We start from the raw sequence: 19,509 nt of genomic DNA, 5'->3' as shown, positions 1-19,509 counted from the left end.
AAATACACATTGCTTTTTATTGTAAATTCCATATAGCCCATTGGGTTTCACAGAATGTTTGTTGGTTTTTACAGAACTCTTCTATCCAAAGCCTACCTATGATACAATTGATGAACAGGTATAATTCCTATGTAAGTGCTGGCTGATAGTTTCCTTTATGTTAATGAGTAAGACAAAATTTAAACAACAAAGACATATGTCTGAACTATACACATTCATTTAAAATATGAATGACTTCTTTGCTGAACCAGATAATAGCTTTTAAACACTGTAAGTGTATTTCCTTAAATGTACTATTTGCAATGTAACAGCTACATATATAACACACTTTTAAGTTTAATCTGCATTATTAACATTTTTTAATTATTTTCTTAAGACAATCAATAGACCAGGAAAGCTGTTGTGTTGCTAAGCTATTTACAAGCTATCATTGTGACTGAGCATGGGGTTGGGAAGAGACGGAACAGTAATACACCACTATCTGGTATTTTCACCATACAGATAAAATTGGCATAAATAACCTCAAAAATATAGATAACAATAAAATGTAGTAAAATAAATAGAAAATGATGAGTTTTAAGTATGTAGTATCTTTCCTGTAGTGTAATTTATTTAATCAAAACTTTGTATAATTTAATTTTTAATATTGACCCTATTTTATTTTATTTATTTATTTTTTTGGTACGTGCCCCTAGTGGGAACCGAACCCCGGACTCTCTGGTCCGCAGGCCGACGCTCCGATCACTGAGCCAAACCGGCCGGGCTATTGATCCTATTTTAACAGGTTTGCAAACATCCTAAAACTTTAACAAAAACTTTCATTGTCCTGCACTAGCAGGGACTGGCTCCAGCACATCACTAGATGTAGGTCATCTGCCAGTGATTCTTAACCTGCGCTGTACAGGAACACCCCATGAAATATATGGCCTACGATCTTAGTAGATCTGCCTTAGGGTGCAGGAGTCTGAATATAAAACATTTTATTTCAAGAAAAATACACACATCATAAGTATATAACAAAGAATTTTCACAATCTGAACACACCCACATAACCAGCACCTACAAACAGAAACAGAACATCACCCCCCAGAAGGCTTTCTTAAACCCCTATCCAGTCACTACCCCACCGAGGTAACCACTATTTTGATTTCTAATACCATAGGTTAGTTTTGCCTGATTTTGAGCTCTTATAGAAACAAAATCTCTTCCGTGTCAGGTTTTTCCTCCTCAATATTATGTTTGTGAGATGCATCCATTTCTAATGCTGTGCAAGGTTTCATTGTATAAATAGACTTCAACTTCTTATTTATTTATTTGTTATTTATTCTACGGTTGGCGAGTTGTTTCAGATTGTTGACTGTTATGAATAATTCTGCCAAGAACATTCTTGTACAGACAGCAGTATTTACAACAAAACATTCCCCCAGTGGTTCTAATGAGCAGCCAATCTCTTGACTGCCTTCTCTGCACTTCCTCGCCTCTCGTTTATTTCTCATATAGTATGACCAAGGCCATTGAGTCTTTGTGCGAATGTTCTTTTAGTACCATAAACCATGAAGCTGTGCTTCCTTTGAGTACAGTATGTTCTCCTGGCTCTTTCCATATAGGTTCACCAACTCCCCCTTTTCAAGACATCTGCCCCTGTGCACTCTAAATGGAGATGAGATTTGGTATCACATTAACAGCATAGAGGAATAATAAACATGGTGGAGACCCACCAAAGCCAAGTTTGGCAGCTGATCGATCACTAAGGCTCCTAGAAAGAGGCTTCCAAGAAGGGAAATTGTTTCCCTCTATGTATATTGAACAAAAATCCACAGTGAACCCTTAGAGTATTTCAGGTTTTTAAACATCTGTTTATTTGAAGTAGACCAAGGACTCTCTTCTGAAAGAGAATCGAAAATTCTCAAAGTCAGATGACTTGATCTGAAAAGATTGGAGAAGGAGGTTATCCATTGTCTTGTTCCTATCCTTCATTATCAGCAGATGTATCCTTGCTGCATTGTTCTAGGCCAAGTGGCTTGTAGTTTCCTTGTTTGGGCCTATTGAGATGTTAGATTCTCCTTTGACGTAAGTCAAGGGAGCTGGATGACCCTGATCTCCAAAATGATATTGCTGATGAGTGTGATATCTGCTCAGAATTGAAAGAAAGTTCCCAGGAGCAGCAGGACTGGTTCCTAGTATGTGAAAGGCACTTCACATAGAGCATTCAAGGTATGCAGAGCAAAGGTCAAGAGTAGACATTAATTCCACAAAATAAAAGAAGAATATTCTAGTCCCTGGTTTTCCTGCTTTCCCACCCTCACTGTTTTATAAAATTCTTTGTTATAAAAGAACACATGTCCATTATAGAAAAAATGGCATATATAGATTTAAAAACTAAAATAAAATAAATTATAATAGTAAGTGGCATTCATATTTTAATCTATCTCTATCCCAAATGTCTCTGTGTATATTTAGGCACATAATTTTTAAGGAATGGTGTTACACTATAAATATTTTTGTTATTTTTTTTCTTTAAAGATTTACCATGAATATCTATCCATAACAATAAATGTACTCCTATTACACATTTTTGGTGGCTTTATACTCTACCATTATATGGACATTTATTGTTGTTGTTTAACCAATCCCCTGTAGTTGTACTTCTGAAGTGGTTTCCAATATTTTGTTTCCACAAATAGTGATATGATAAGCATTCTTTAGTGGAATCTTTTTGTACACCTTCATTATTTTTCTAGGAATAAAGTCTTACAACTAATGAAAGTTATGGACATTTTAAAGCCTTTTGAGTGCCAGTTGCACTCCTGACCAATGGTATCAGTTTTCATTCCCATAAAGAGTACCTTGTCCTGCTTTTAAAAAATGTACAGCCTTCATACAATAACTTCTTCCAAGAGTTGGAAGGTATAGGAACATGTTAGAAAATACTAACTATACATTGATGTCAGCCAATAACCTTAAATAAAATATGAGATTTTTTAGGAGTCTGGTTTTTGTCCACCAGCACTTTTGCATTTATGCACTAGGAAATTTTGTTAGGAGATTCTAGGGAGAACAAAACAGCTTCAGTCAGAGCATAACCTAATTCTAACTGTCATATTATAGTTTCATAAATGATTAAATGCAATTGTTTGATTGTCATCATATCTGAAGGTTTCACAGCAGGTGGTCTCTATGGTACTACAAAAGCTGACCCAGTGACATCTTTAGAGAATGCTTTCAATGAATAAGTTGCTACGGAGCACTGTAGAGACTTTACTTCATAAGGATAGATTTTTAAGAACATCTTCTCTACAGATTAGATATTAGCTTTCTCAAACAAGCACTTACAACTTTGACTATTTAAAGACTTGACCAATATTTTAATTATTAATTCCCGACAAAGCTTCCTGATTCAGCCCTTAACAAAGGCTCACCCACACGAGAGCTACAAGCCTTCCAAAATCAATGTGTAGGGTCTTTTGTTTCTATTTTAACTTTTAAAAATTATTGAACTATAATATATATAGCCACATTTGTAAAGATCACAAGCATACAGTTTGATGAAATTTTGCAAATGAAACCTACTTATGTAACCAGCACCTAGATCCAGATCACAAGCATTCTGCTTCTGTTCAGCACCCCACTGCACCCTCAGTGTGTTTGAAATGCTTCATATTTTATGTCCAGGGTAAGTCATTTATTTATAGAATTTGATGTTTCACTGAACTCTTACTTTATATTAACTGGCTACAGTCAGCTTTGCTCAAGCTACCTCCCATATAACTGAAAATATGTAGAATCTGCCTTTTCAAGATTATAACATAAATTCATACACTGAGTATGTATCAATAAGTTTGCGATTTGCAACTACACAAATACATATACAGTATGCATACAAACAAGTTAGGAACTTCTTTCTTAATTAATGTAAAGCTGAATTATACTATATTGACCCAAGCTTAATATTTTATTAGGTTGCCACAGAATAATTCTTGTGCTATGTTTCCAAATAATTTCTTAAAATTGCCAATTTCAGTACTATAACTATTCTCTTTGAAGACTAAAAATTTAAGAGCCAATAATTTTGAACCTTCTGTTTGAGATAGAATTGTATGTATGTGTCCTGGGTGTCCACACCAGTCTCTTTACATCATTCCATTTTTGTCTGATACTCAGCAAGATATCATTTAGATTCCCATATCATTTTTAGTTTAGAGTTTGAATCAGAAAAATAAATAAACAGGTTTGACAGGCTCATTATGCTTTATAAATATATGGTTTTGAAAAATAATTTATGTATCATTGAAAATCATGTATTATTATTGGATTGTATCAGTGTAACCTTAGAAGAATTAACAATCAAGGGTTACACTTATGTACTCATTATTTTTTTAAAAGCCAAAGTATATTCCCATTATAGAAGTAATACTTCTAAAAATATTATTCAGCCATAAAAAGTAATGAAGTACCAATACATGCTTCAACACAGATGAACTTGAAAATATGCCAAATAGAAGACAGACACCAAAAGTCACAGATTGTATGATTCCTGTTATAAGAATTGTCCAGAATAGACAAATCGATGGAGGCAGAAAGTGAGTTAGTGGCTTCCAGAGCTGGGAAGAGAGGGAACAGGAATGACTGCTCATGGGCACAAGGTTTCTTTTTGAAATGATGAAAATGTTCCAGCATGAGATAGTGGGAATGGTTATACAACTTTGTGAATATAATAAAACACCCTGAATTGTATGCTTTAAAAGGGTGAGTTTTATGGCCAAAGAAAGGTAATACATTTTCACTGTAAAAAAAAAAAAAATTGGAAACCAAAGAAAAACAGAAAAATGACAACAAGTTACAGTGCTATTATCCAGCAGTAATCACTGTTATCTGTTTAGTATCTCCTTTCCATTTTTTCTCCATGCATTGTTGTTGCAGGAGCAAGAGGTTGGTGTTGCTTCTCTTTAGATGACAGAGATGCAATTATTACATTATAAGTATTCACATATTACTGCTCACCCATTCCCGCTCCCCCCCAAAAATGGTGGGTACCAAGGAGGATTCATTTAGTTGTCACAGGGGAATAATAGATGGAAATGCAATTAAGAGAAGACAAAGCAATGGCCGGCTCTGTAAGAGGGGGAGAAGAAGCACCTGAAGGGAAAAGAGCTGGGCTCCTTCCTGAGAGGCAGAGAGACAGATCTGAGCCATGAGACGTGGAACTCTTTCTAGGAGTGTTGCTGCCAGATGCCTGATATATTATGTAAACCGCATTTTGGATGTGTCACTGTGCTAAGAGTGAAAAAAAAGGAAGAAGTCCCAAGCTTATTCAAGTTACACATATTTGTTTATTTTATGTAGTTTTCATCAACTATATTTCTGATTAATATCCTGCCTTTTCCTTTAAAAATGTAACATTAGCATTTTTCTATATTATTGCAAGCTCAGCATAAACATAATATTAAATAATGACACTCTTAATAGATAAGGCTTATTGAGCCTTCTCTTGATGGCAGGCACAGTGATTAAAATGTTTTACAAGCATTATCTAATTTAATCTTCATGCAACCCATTGTGGGAGGTAATTATCTCCAGTTTACAAATAAGGAAATAGAGGTTTAGAGAGATTAAGTAATTTGCCTACTTATAGCCTCATCTGCTGTTAGTTTATATACGTGCATTATCTTCTTTTGCATGACCAAGTACATGAATCAGATTCTTCTTTTTTATTTTTCTTCTGTTTCATATAGCATATCTACTTCAGTAGACCTTTCCTCTGTGTCTTTATCTAATTGCTTGTCCTTTTCTACGTGTCAGGGTTTTTAATAGACCATATGTTGAATGGTCTCTGTTTATTCCTTTTATATAAGAAAAGATTCATGCTGGCCAAAGATTTAAGTATATTCCAAATGCTTGGATAACCTTAGACCCCATCAGAGACCAAGGCAGGGCTCTGTAGTGACCCAGACACCAGCCAGTTCCAGAGTACACAAGCAAAGCTATTCATTATGGCACAGGTTGAGAGAAGTTTTGAAGGTGAGATAAGGACAGTGATGAGTAATGTCATCACTGAAAATGTGCCAGTGTTCAGTCTTTGAGGTTGCACCTTCCCAGCCCACTCCCTCTGACATTAGCATCGCACAATCAATCATTCCTACTGCAATGTCAACTGAAACGACCTGGTTGAACAGGCTGGAGGAAGCAAGAACAGTCTTCTCTATGCTCAGTGCTCTCTAGCTGGTCCATTCTAAGCAAGGGACTCTCACTGGGGCTACTCCCTGCCCATGGCAGCATACCATTTTCCTAATGGCTTTCCAGTGGCTCCGCAGCCTACCCTTTCCACCCTCATCCCAAACCAGGCCAGCTCTCATTATTGCACAGCACAGGCATCTATGCTGAAGAGCATCCTGCTCACTGCCCAGGCAGACTGTTCCCTGTGGAAGTGGACAGTCTGCTGGTCTTCAGTGACTTTCTCATTTGACTCCATAGAAATGAATTTGGCAGAAATCTTTCAAATGTCTGGTATATGGTTACTCCTTATTCTTAGCTTCTGGTGCTCTCGTGAAGTCTGTTACCTACATAGAAAAAGCTTAATTTTAGAGAGATGTGGGTAGAGGGGGACCCAAGGCATCTGTTTTTTCGATGCTATCTTGCCCTGAAGTCCAGCTAAATGCCTCTTGTGATGTGGCCCTTTTAGGCATAGATTGGCATCCCTCACTCAAGACTCATTTTCATTTCAATTATAAATTGTTCACCATATGTAGTGGGTACATGTGCCTCTTTTTTCCCCTTTATTTTCCAGCCAAGTAATGGCTCACTGAAAAGGGTTAGGAATTTCTTGAATTAAGATATTAAAGTCTAAAACTGGATAAGAACTTTATGAGACCAAGCCTTATATGTAAATGCTATTAAGATTCATCAAATTGGCTCTAGGCACTAGAGTACAATAAATGATTATACTCTTTAAAAAAAAATCATATCTGGTCCTACTTCTGCCAGCCTATGTTGGGGCTCATCTCTACCCCCACCTTTCTGTTTGGTGAAGGGGCCTGCTCCTTGGTCCCTGGTGGTTCCCATGGTTACTGATGCTTTCCCTGATGGGGAGCCATGGCTGGTGCGATGCCATCTGTCAGACACCGCTCTCATGATGAGTCACACAGATGTCCCTCAAGGTGTTCCTCTCACCGACTGCAGACTTAGCCACATGCTGCTGCTTTCGAGGCCACGGGCTTAATGATCATTCATCAGAGATAGCCGAGTGTGAGTTCTCTGCCAGCCCCAGGTGGAACTTTTCCTGAGGAGGGTGGAGTGGCTGTGCTTTTATATTCTACTGAACTAATGTTTATTGAAAGCCGCATATGGCCAAGGCACTGAGAAAGATTTGAGGATTGAACGGTGAATAATAGTTCTGTTGTCAAAAATGTATAATCCTGGTGTCGTGAAAGCAAAATACCTATCAGCATAATTGTCAATATTTATAAAGGGGAATTTGATAAGTGCAGTGTAAAAGAAGCATGTTTTAAGTGCATCTTCTTCCAAAACGTAACTTGTGTCTGTCTACTGTTCTCTGTCTCTGCTGATTCCACGCTAGTCCGAGCTGCCATCCTTTCTCTCCCGGAGAATTTCGGAGCATCCCGCCTGGTCCTTCTGCCACTGCTCATGTTCCCCACAGCGTGTTCGCCACACAGCAGTCTCGGGGATATCAGTGATTCTCACAGAAAGCAGATCAGAACCTGCTACTCCTCTGCCTACAGCACTTCAGTGGCTTCTCACTGATGCAAGAATGAATCTGTTTATTTATATGCATCTCTTATTCAGAATGAAATCCAAACTCCTGACTGTGGCCTTGAAGGCCACGTAGATCTGGCCCTTCCTGCCCTTCTGACCTTCCCTCTCACCAGACCCTCTCTTCCAGCTTCTCCGGACCTGCTTCCATTCCCATCTCCTAACGGGGCCCTTCCCATTGTTCCAATAGCAGGAAATGGGGCTTCCTCACAGAGGCTGCCCTCGCCTTCCCAGCAAGCCCTCCCCCCCCATTATCTTCTCCCATAGCACCCTTTTGTTTTTCTTCAAGAAACTTATCAAATGTATGATTACATCTACCTGTTTAGTTGTCTCTTCCCACCTGACGATGAGTTCCGCGAGGACAAGAACTACGCCTGGCTTGTTCACTACTGTCCATCTGTAGGCCTGGCGCTCATGAAGTGCTCAGTGTATATTTGTTTAACTCATTGAAACTGCCTGAGACCTAAAGGTGGAGGACAATTCCAGGATCAGGGGCACGAGAAAGTGCATTTGAGCAGAAGGCATGGCAAAAGAAAAGTCATCAAAGGAGAGGCTACCTGGCGTATTTGTAGATGGAGGGAGACAGACCGGTGTGTTTAGAACGCAGCACACTGTTTACTTCAGTGGGTTTGAAGCCTATCCTGGAATTCTTATGCATCTTTTAAGCTAATTTTTTTTTTGTCTGCTCTTTACTTTTCAATTGGAGCAGCATTTATTAAGTTGCAGTGGATCATAGAAAATTTACTTCTAATCCTGGCTCACTTCCCCACTGACATTGAGTTGACAAAAAAAACTAGAGAGAGCCTGAGCTTGTATAGGTTTCCATTATCACAGGGCTGGGGCAGGATAATGAGTGGATGTTTTAAAAAAGCACCTCTGTATTACTTGCATTCCTGGATTTCTAGGCAGTGTCCTTTCTGTTACTTAATCTCTTTTCTGTTTTAATCAAAACTTTCAACTGAAAAAAAAAAAAAATGGTGTTGCTTTGAATGATGAAAGGCAATTTTATCCTAGAGCTATATTTCTATGAAGTTTTGATTTAGGAAAGCCCAGCCCAGCCCTGTCTGTCTCTTTCCCAGCTCTGGGCCCATTCTCCATTCCAGCGGAGATGTTTATATTATGCATAAAGCAGCTCCTGCCTGCCTAGGACCGGTGATTAAGAGCTCAGAATAATGAAATCTGCACAGTTGAAACTTGGCTGTTGGCTATAGTTATTATGCAACTCGTAACATTTCCCTTTTGTTTCTGTCAATAATATAAAATTCTCAGTTTTTCTTCCAGAGTGAGCTCTTCAAATACACTAAAATTTGTTCCCCTAGTATTTTTTTAATGATCAAGTTAAATATATGCTTCTGGAAAGGACAAGAAAATTTAGTGGCTGTGCAACAGCATTATTCAAACTGTCTACGTGAACAGCTGCACGGAGCTAAAAGTACAAAAGCCAGTCTGTGGGCCTTAGATTTGTGTCTTTAAGCAGATTGCTCGCCATGCCTTGATTAAAATAGCAAATATAACAAGAAACAGAGCAAAAGTGATGGGAAGAGGTGGCATATTTCGATTGTAGGGTAATTCAGAGCAATTAGGAGGTGCTTAATGAAATGTCTTAGACAAATAATAAACATTTTTCTGCCCACCCTCCCTAATATCTGAATTTCTGATGATAGAAGAAACTCACACCTCGCCTGAATTCCAAATAGGGGCCCCATACTAAGGGGCTCTTCCGGAGCAAGCAGGAAAATCCTGAGTTTCATCAGCCACAGTGCCCCTAAATTACTGACGTATGGAGACAGGACTCTTTGATGGTCATCTAGTCTAGTCGTAGTGTGTTTGAGGGAGTGAATGTGTCTAACACTTCCTGAGGGCCTGTTTCTCAAGAGAGGAACAGGAAAACGTGAGGGCCATTATCACAAGGACTGAAGGTGGAGATGGGGTTCCACCTTAGGAAGGGAAATGATTTGAAGAGTAGACCAGGGCAGCTAAGGTCACATCTTACTATGTCACTGTATGGCCCATGGTTGGCCCTGGCAGATAGTCCCGAATTGGGGGACCTATGGACCAGACTGGGCTGTCAGAGAAAGCTTTGCAGAAGAGGAGCATTGAACACTCATATATTCCAAGCACTTACGCACATGATAGCACCTCAGAAACACTTGATGATTCATGAAAGTGCATGAGATGGGCAGTTTACGGGTGTAGCCCAGGAAAAATAAAAAGTTCACAAACTTCCATTTCTTGACGTGCTAATATAAGAAAACTTGAGCATGGATGTGTGTTTGCCTTTGTAACTGCTTCTCCTGGAACTGTTTGTTGGTACAGAGGAGAACGTAGATTAGTCTTTGTGGAGGTGGGGCAGTTAGAAAGCTTTTTAGAGGAAGTAATAGCTGAATAAGATTTTAAGGAATGAATAGAATTTGCCAGGCAGAAAAACAATGATAGAGGGTTGGCCCAGGGAATGGTATGTGTAAAGGCACTGAGGTAGCAAACATTCAGAATTTGGGAAATCACTTTCTATGGCTAAATCATGATATATTAGTTTTTTATTGCTGCTGTAACAAATTACCAAAAATTTAGTGGCTTAAGACAACACAAACTTACTATCGTATAGTTCTGAAGGTCAGATGTCTGAAATGGGTGTCATTGGTGAAAATCAAGGTGCGTTCCTTCTGACAGGGGAGAAGCTGTTTCCTTACCTTTTCCAGCTTCCAGAGGTCACCTGCATCCCCTGGCTTATGGCCCTTTCCTCCATCTTCAGACCCAGCAGCGTGACATCTTCATGTTTCTCTCTGACTTTCTGCCTCTTTCTTCCACATGTAAAGGGCCCTTTTGATTATACTGGGCCTTCCCCAATAATTCAAGATAATCTCTTTATAGTAAGGTCAGCTGATAAGCAATCTTAATTTCATCTGCTACCCTAATTCCCCCATGCCATGTAACAGAACATGTTCATAGGTCCCAGCAACTAGAACATGGACATCTTTGAGGGATTATTATTCTGCCTACCACACTTGCCATACAGGGTGTTGAAGATGATGGTGAAGAGAAAAGTTGGCATGATCCATCAACCCCAGGTGGAAAATATCATCCATCCATATCAAGCTCCAATATCAGGGACCTATAACTTGGAATCAATGTGCTGGAGTTTTTTCATGGGTATGTTTCATCTAACTATTGCTGCATAACAAATCACCCAAAACTTGATGGCTTAAAACAACCATCTGTTTTCATGATTCTGTGATATTTGGCCAGGTGATTCTTGGGCTAGCTTCACATGGGCTCCCTCATAAAACTGCATTCAGCTAAAGAATTGGCTGGGCTAGAAGATCCAAGATGGCTTCATGCTATATAACATTTGGTGATGCCATTGGCTGGGCTGCCTTGGTTGTTCTCACTATGAACGCCCATCCTCTGCTGGGCTGGGCCAGCTTCCTTGGATGATGGCCTCAGGACAGCATTCCAACAGTAGAGGTACAGGGACTCTGGACCCACACATCATCACCACCACGTTCTTTGGGGTTTGGCCAACCAGTCCCAAGGTGAACTCAAATTCAAGAGGAAGGGAAATAGATTCCATCTCCTGATGAAAGTTGCTGCAGGCTGTATTTGATCTGGCATAAGCTGTGAAGATAGAACTTTTTACTCTGAGAGTAGGACTTTGAAATTTGAGGTTTCAGAGGTTAAAGTGTTTCTGGATGACAGCAACATCTAGCACATGACCAAAAGTATGAATGGTTCACGTAGAGTGTGGCAGGTATCACTGGTGTTAAAGAAGTAAAGAAACTTTTAGCTAGGATGTGGGGTGCATCAATTTGTGACCACAACAAGAAAGCTGAGTTGGTGGTGAATGTGGAGGGGGGACCTGAAGTTCAGGAGATGACAGTAATAATGGCATGGGCAGATGTGGTGTCAGCAAGCCAGATGGGGTGATTTGATAGCCAGAAGGTCATGACCACTGTGTTCCGAGTCAGTCTTATGGATAGTAGGCACTAGCATGCAGACAGCAGCTGCCATGTCCCACCTCACCAAGTCCTTCACTTGCCAACCTCCACATTGTCTTGTTCACTTGCCAGTTTTCAAATAAACATACCACTTCTGATTTCCAGAGTGTACAGATATATTCTTCAGTTATTTTAACTTCAGCATCTATGTCCTGAGAATTCAGTGGAAGTATGACATGAAGTTCAAGTCATTTTTAAGTAAGAAGACTACAAAGCTGCCGTAGTAACTGGTTACCAATGTCAGTTCTTCTAGATTTTCTTTTTATATTTTGTTTGTCTCCTCAGTTATGCATCTAAAGTCAGAAGGGTATCTGCATAGATCTGTAGGATTTATGGTGGTGAAATTTATTAATAGTGCTAAATGAATAGTATTTATTACTCTCATTCTAGGTAACTACAGATCAGAAAACAGATAGTCATTATCCAGATGGTCCCAAGAGCTCGTTCAGCCATAAGAGTGCCAGATATGAATAAATTAGCTCCCATAACAAGTAAAGAAAAATAAAATTGCATATTTTCATAATTACTATCATAATTTAATTCTCATTTGTTTATGTGTAACAGATGAACAATCAGTTTATAACCATACATGTGTAGCATGAGTTTACATTCTTGACCGTGACTTCGTACCCTTAAAATGCTTTTTTAGACTATGACAAAATAAATTTCTATCCAAAAGAGAAGATCATTAGCATTTGAAAATCCAGAAAACCATTCCTGAAAATTTCATGTCTAAGGTGAATGACCGGGCTATGAGTCCTTAATTCTTCCCTGCCTTTCATTTCCTTTACATGCTGTCCCCTCTTCCCAAGGCTTAGCACCTTTGGCAGTCGCTTCATTTTGAGCAGATTGTTAGAGATTAGAGGACTCACAGATGTTATTCTCACCTTTGACACAGAAATTCTTTTTAGGACTGCGCATGAGATATATCTATAAATAAGTAATGATATTTTTGTAATCATAGTCTTAACATAAAACTGGGAAGTCTTTGGTCCCCTCAAAGTTGTCTCCTGTAAAAGCTACACAGCTATCCCACCAAAGCCGCCATGTTTCAAATTATTGGCAAGGGATTCCTCTTTGGGGGCTGCTATCAGAGCTGGTTTGCAAACCAACAAGAAAACCAATTATATGTATATATATATGTGTGTGTGTGTGTGTGTGTGTGTATATATATATATAGGCATATCTCAATTTTTACTAAATTCAAACATTCACAAAATTTTAAGGTTCGGCTCTCTATGACTTTTAATTAATGTAAAATAAAATAAAATAATATTCACTCTCAAAAGAGTTAGGTTTTCCACCACTTAGGGCATTCCGAATAATATCTCTGTTTCCAGGGTGAGAAGCTCCACATGGAACCTGTTTTTCTGGCACAGGTTACCTCATGCTAATAGCACCAGAAACTCACCAAAGACTGTAGAGAAGTGTTACCATTCTCATTCCAGAATCTAGAAATGCCACCTAAAAATATTTTTAAGTTATCTTTCTAGCTCTATTATCTTTTAGTTAACGACATCCTCCTCCCCACCCAGAACTTTTTCTGCCTTCTTTGCATAAGGTCACCTATGCTTCATCTTGTATTTATGTTCTTTGTTTTTCAATGACTTACCCTTTAATTGCTCTACTAGAATGTATCCCTTTTATAGATCTTTGTGATTATTAAGTGTATGATTTTGCAGCTAATTCTGGTCTTCCACCGGACTCGGTTTTGTTGCCATGTAAAGGCATTCATCTTTAGTACTGATTATAATTTTTGAAGTCATCCATGTGTCGGGTATGGCACCAAGAACTGAAAACAACAGTTCACCTAATCCACACAACAACCTTAGGGGATTCCCACTTCACAGATGGAGAAGCTGAGGCTCACAAAGGGAGAGTAACTTGCCAAGTCAGTAACTGGAAAATGGGGACTAGGACTGAAACTCACACCCCGTCTGAGGCAGGGATTTCTCAACCCCAGGGCAGCACTAAGACATGTTATTGTGGAGGCTGTACTGTGCATTCCACTGTGTTCAGCAGTATTTCTGTCCTCCACCCACTAGAGGCTGGTAGCACTCTCCCAACCCTCTGTACAACCACAAATGTCTCTAGACATTGCTAAATGTTTTCGGGCAGCTACTTAAGACCCACTGATCTAACGCCAAAGTCATGCTTTTACCATCTTATACTATTAAGTAGGGAACTAGTAAAACCATAGAATGTTAAGGCTAGATTTTAAAGAGATAACGATTAGGAGTTACCACACCTGGGTGATCCTCAGAACTGGAGATTTATTTAAGATGCTTTTCCCATCCGAGACCTTCAGAACAGCACTTGCCAGCTGGTGGGCACCCCTCCACTGTGCAGGAACCACAGATCAGATCCTGACCTCATCACTCCATCCCCATAATGGTTTATCATCTCCTGTGATGGTGTTACAGGAGACAATTTCATGTCCAGATGGTCCCAACTGTGAAAAAGCATTCTTAATAGTCTTCCTTCTATCTCTCCCTCTGTAATCTTAACCACATATGATGCAAATGGTCATTTTTCTCAAACCAGTTGAATTAAACATTTACTGAGCCCCCATTATGTATCAGGTCCTACAGTTTCTTTAACATTATGGCCAATAAAACCGTTATCAACACTTTAAAAATTACCATCTAACCAATTTTCTCACTTTAACAATAGACTTCCTCAAAGGGGCAATTTCAGTCCATTAAAATCTTAAAATGGTTGACCTTCCATCCAGTTGCCAGCAGGAAGTGGGCTGCTCCAATTTTGTGGAGGCTTCTGTTATAGAAGCAGCTCTTCCTTTTCCTCTCGAAGCCCAGACTCAGCAACTCCCTATAAACCTTTTGGATGATTTCAGAAGATTCCAAAGAAGTTCTTCATCCTGGTAAAACCATTCTTTACCAACTGTTCCAGATTTCTTGATGAAAACACAGAAAGGAGCAGAATAAAAATATGTATTGCTTAATGATGCCCCCTCTTGGGAATATAATTTTATGAACTTAATGAATAAAAATAAATAAATGGATAAATATAAGTTCATTTTGTTAATGTGTCAAAATTCCGTCTTACAATGTACTCTTCAGTAATGTTGGATATGCCTTCTGCTTGCACTTTGGAGTCTCCTCTGAGTCACGGTGATAGTTGAGAACCTATAGAAAACTGCTCTTCAATGGGAGATATTGGCTCACTGGAAGACTGATGGTATGGACTCTAGTATTGCCACGGCAGCCTATGTATGCCCTCATCGCCAAGGCTAAACCTGCAGGTGATGAGCCTCTTTAGCGGGTCAATGTGAGAGGCTGGTGAGCTATAAATGTATTCCAGCCGTCCTGCCTGTCTGGGTGGATCTCCAGTAGGCAGGCTGTGTTTAGAGAAAACCAAGGAGAAAATAATATGTTAACCGGAATAAACCGTTTGTGGGTCAAAATAACAATCCAGTGTTTTTGTACTTGTGTGAGATATAAAAAGAAAACTCAAATTTCACTTAGGCTTAGTATAAACTTCCAAAATTCTTGCTTATGCTTGAGTACCTCCAAAGCGATGCCTGAACCCCTCAGGTCTTTGATTGCTCTGGAAGGCCTGGGTGTCTTCAATGTGGTGTCCACTCTCTTCTTACAGAGTTTTATAAATGGACACTGACATGGACTACGAAAGGCCCAATGTCGAAACCATCAAGTGTGTGGTCGTGGGAGACAACGCGGTGGGGAAGACGCGCTTGATTTGTGCCAGAGCATGTAACACGACGCTAACTCAGTATCAGCTGCTGGCCACCCACGTACCAACCGTGTGGGCAATTGACCAGTACCGGGTCTGCCAGGAGGTAAGATGTGCAGAGTTTCTTTAGAATCCTCAGGGCACATCGTGGCTACTGCCGGTCTGATTTTAGGAGGCAGGTGGGGGAATTAGTGCATTCGAAATAAAACGAGCATTTTTTTAGTGCCGCTGGAGAAAACAAATGCAAACTTGAGGGTATGGCTATGGTGTCCTGAATGAGGTGGGTTTGAGCCTTGTGACTACAGGAAGAGAATTGGGCTTCGTTTAAGCCCTATGCGGTGGAATCAGAAAACAAAAAGGGAGTGCGTGGGGTGGGCATTGCGGGGTGGGCATTGCGGGGTGCTGACCCAGGCATCCTCCCCCTGGGAGCCTTCGAATGGCACTGAGCCTTGGTGTTCTCTCGCTCCTGCAGGTCTTGGAACGTTCCCGGGATGTTGTTGACGAAGTGAGCGTTTCTCTCAGGCTCTGGGACACTTTTGGCGACCATCACAAAGACAGGCGCTTTGCATATGGCAGGTAAGCTGGGACCTATGCAGTGCAGTTGAACTTGAGTGCAATTTCCTTTCCAAAACCCACAGCTGCTTCATCAATCAACAAAACCCACATCACATGGCCTTGAAATGTGTTGGGTTCTGCACTGTGTCTAAGGAAAGACAAAAAAATTAAAAAATAAAAAAACACACACCAAAATGACATTGTTTCCTGTTGTCAAGAAAAGCGGTCTGCCTCTCCACTCTGTTCCCCCCAGGAAGTACTCGACTGAAAACAACCAGAGTGCTAGTTAAACAGCGAGGTTTGCTGGGCAAAGATTTGTGTGTGCCCTCAGCCTTGGGCTGCTTTGATTGCTGTGTTCCCGAATAATGCTTTATTTGCCTTCTGTTAAAATGGTTTAAGTTTTCTTAGCACATGACCACCCCACTTCTAAAGGTCCCTTTGGTCTTTTCATGACCATATTTGCAGAGTTGGATGTTATTTGCTTTGGGCTTTGTTATCTGAAAAGTCTATTACTTTTATGTGAAGGTCATTTTTAAAAAGAAAGAAAAATATCTCTGAAGTCCTTCACAAGGCACATTTCCAAAATGAACTGAAGCACGAATATCTATTTTTCTCTTTTTTTTTTTAAAGAAGAAAATGAAGAAGGGAAAGTTTAGTAAAGGGAAGCTTAATCTGGAAGGACATTAATATGAGTAAGAACATGGTCAAAATGCCTTAAAATATTTAGCAACTTCTTGTCACCAAAACTCCAACAGAGTCTTTGTGACTTTCTTCAAGTCTGTTGCAGAGAATGTGTTACAGCTATCAAAAGCCAGGTGAGATTTTCTTACCCCTTAATTGTAAGTTAACACACTTCATTTTAAGTTTAGAACTTAGGTTTCGTGGATCAGTTGCCCCTTGTTAACATCAGACAGGACGCTACCTCACAGGACTGAATTATTTAGCTAGTCCAAGCGCGTGAGTTACTCCTTGGTATTGGGATAGGCATTTCTGAAAGTTCCCTCTATCCTTTCGAGCCAGTAGCTTTCTGCAAACCTCTGAGCACGCTTTTATTGGCATTTATCCACGTGGTCTGAAAAACTGAATAAACCACTGGGAAGTCGTTCACACACTGAAAGAATCTGTGATTCAGACAGATTTGTTCAAAGGGACTCAGAAACAGGCATATGGAAGTAGAATTTGAATGCAACAAAAATTTTTGGTAACGAGGACTTTTGAACTTAAAATTCAGCATCATGGGTTCTTTTCTTCTCCTTAATTTCCTGTTTTATTGTTTTTTCTTTCCATGATGTTCTTGGTTTTTATCTTAGTTGCCACATTAGTTTTTTTCTTTTGTTCAATGACTACACACACACACACACACACGCACACACACAATAAACCTGCTTATAAGTACTATGCAGTCACATTTGTAATAGCTGTGGTTTTAAAGAAGCATAACAAAATGATGACTTTAGGCAAAGTAAGGATAGACATGGTAGATTTCAAACGACTGTTTGTATGCACCCCACTTCTAAGAAATGTTGTGAAAATCATGGGCCTAAATATGAGCTTACTGAGACATTGGGTTTTGCTTCTATAGGCTGAATCAATACCTCAGTGGTTTGTTGCCACTTGAAATGTATGCTTTTGAAATAATGTAAAAGTTGTATTGAGGTCATATAAGGGTGGCTTCATTATCGTGTGAGATTCCCGCTTAGGAATGATGTAATGGCACAATAGCCTTCATTGATCCAACATTGACAGGCACCTACATTGGGCCCCGCCCCGCTCTCTGATGTATCTGGAGTCATTTTACCTCTTGTCCTGCCTGCGCTTATTCACCCACAAAATCAGCTGCTCTTTCATGTGACTCGAGCAGTTCAAAGTGCATTGTTCTGCTCCCTTGACTGTCATGTTTGCTTCTATCACCTGTAACCAGTTCCCGCTTTGATGGAAACAGGACATGCTTTCCAAGCCAAGTTTGAGTCTCAGAACAACAACGGGGCTTCAGGAAAACCTCCCATGTTTCTGGCGGAGCCCTTGATGGGCCTCACTTCACGCGCATGTTTGTGCCTTGTACTTCCTCTGTCTTTCCCAATTCTCCACGGCCTCCAGGCGTCCTGCCACAGCCCCTCCCCTGGCAGAGAACACGCGCCAGGGCTGTTCTTAGACTCCAGCATCTTTCTGTAAATGCTAAAAATGTAATACCATCTCGATGCAGCACCAACACACTACATTTTGTGGAAAAGTCTGGGAGTAGGAGGGGTTTCTTTTATTCAGTGTAGGGCTCTGACCACTGCATTTCGCTGCTATGTGAAGGGTGTTGAATTTCTTTATGACTTTTACTTTTAGCTTTATATCATTCACGAAGGAGAAAAATCCTAATTACAGTTCCTGACAATCAATTGGGTTTGCAAACCTGTTTTTTTTTTTTTTTTTTTACTGATGTGTTAACTATACTTGGTGTGAATTACAAGTCAGGGAGATGTGATATATTCCTTACACTTGGAAATGTATTTGCAACCTTTTTTGATACAGTTCATTTGATTCTTGTGGGGACCATGAGAGAAACCAGATTCCTACCCAGATGCCTTAGCCCTCACCTTCAGCTTCCTCTGCTCCTTAGCACCAAACTGGTTAATAATTTGCCCCCTCACACATTCTTTGGCATGGACAAGCTCTAGTTTACAGAGTGGATCCTGTGGGTCAAGGGGGTGTCAGTGTGCTAACTTGAATTTGCAGTTTTCCTACCGTGGTATAACTATAACCAGAATGCCATTGCTTTTTTTATGATAGTCAACTATTCAATCTTTTTTTTTTTTTTTTAAGCCAACTAGAATAATAGCTCTAACTTATCCAAGGCCCATAATGTGCCAGTCAAAATATTTGGTGCTTTGCCAACATTAGTTTAGGTCATCTTTTTGGGAACCCTAGGAGGCAGAGATTATTTCAATGCTACATCCAGTTGAGTCGAGTTGTGTTCTTTTACTTGCCCAATGGTGAGTTTCAAAGGTAGACTCAAACCAGCTCTGCCTGACTCCTGGCCCACACTCTTTCTACTATACAAGGCTACCTCAACCTCATTTTAACAGAATGCAACTGAAAACTACTCCGCATTGATGAGCGAAGTGTCTTGTTTCGTATTTGTGCAGAGACTTAGAACCAGAAGAGATCTCAAAAGGTCATCTGGTTGACTTCTTTTCTTCAGAAAGGGAAATCATCCACCAAAGAAAAAGTATTGGCGGGAGCCCTTCTATTCACTGGAGATGAAAGGTAGCAGAGTAGCGTCGGCATCCTAACACTCAACACATTTGAAGTCTGTCGAACCCACTCTTGTCTGGAGTGAATGACTCCGACTCTCTTGTAGCCTGTCTTCCCACCACCTACTTTCTCTCCACTTTGGGATGAACTTTTGGAGCTCTTTTCTGGGTCTTTTAAAATGTCAAGAACAAAACTGTACATAGTAACCATGACTGTGATCAGCTGCTCTCTTTTTTTG

At 39.9% G+C, this 19,509-nt stretch overlaps 1 protein-coding gene across 1 annotated transcript in view; it reads left to right on the top strand.

Annotated features, from left to right (window-relative positions):
- RHOBTB1 (Rho related BTB domain containing 1) overlaps positions 1–19,509 on the top strand; it is a 62,379-nt gene that overhangs the window by 8,608 nt on the left and 34,262 nt on the right. Inside the window, exons 3-4 of the mRNA XM_036265503.1 lie at positions 15,378–15,579; positions 15,946–16,049. Coding sequence (XP_036121396.1) covers positions 15,388–15,579; positions 15,946–16,049 — 296 coding nt within the window. The 5' untranslated portion in view covers positions 15,378–15,387. The remainder of the gene's footprint in view (positions 1–15,377; positions 15,580–15,945; positions 16,050–19,509) is intronic.

Source organism: Molossus molossus, unplaced genomic scaffold, assembly GCF_014108415.1.
Source record: "Molossus molossus isolate mMolMol1 unplaced genomic scaffold, mMolMol1.p scaffold_m16_p_17, whole genome shotgun sequence".
NCBI lineage: Eukaryota > Metazoa > Chordata > Mammalia > Chiroptera > Molossidae > Molossus > Molossus molossus.
Note: the sequence above shows the minus strand (reverse complement) of the source record. Positions and strands in the feature narration are given on the sequence as shown.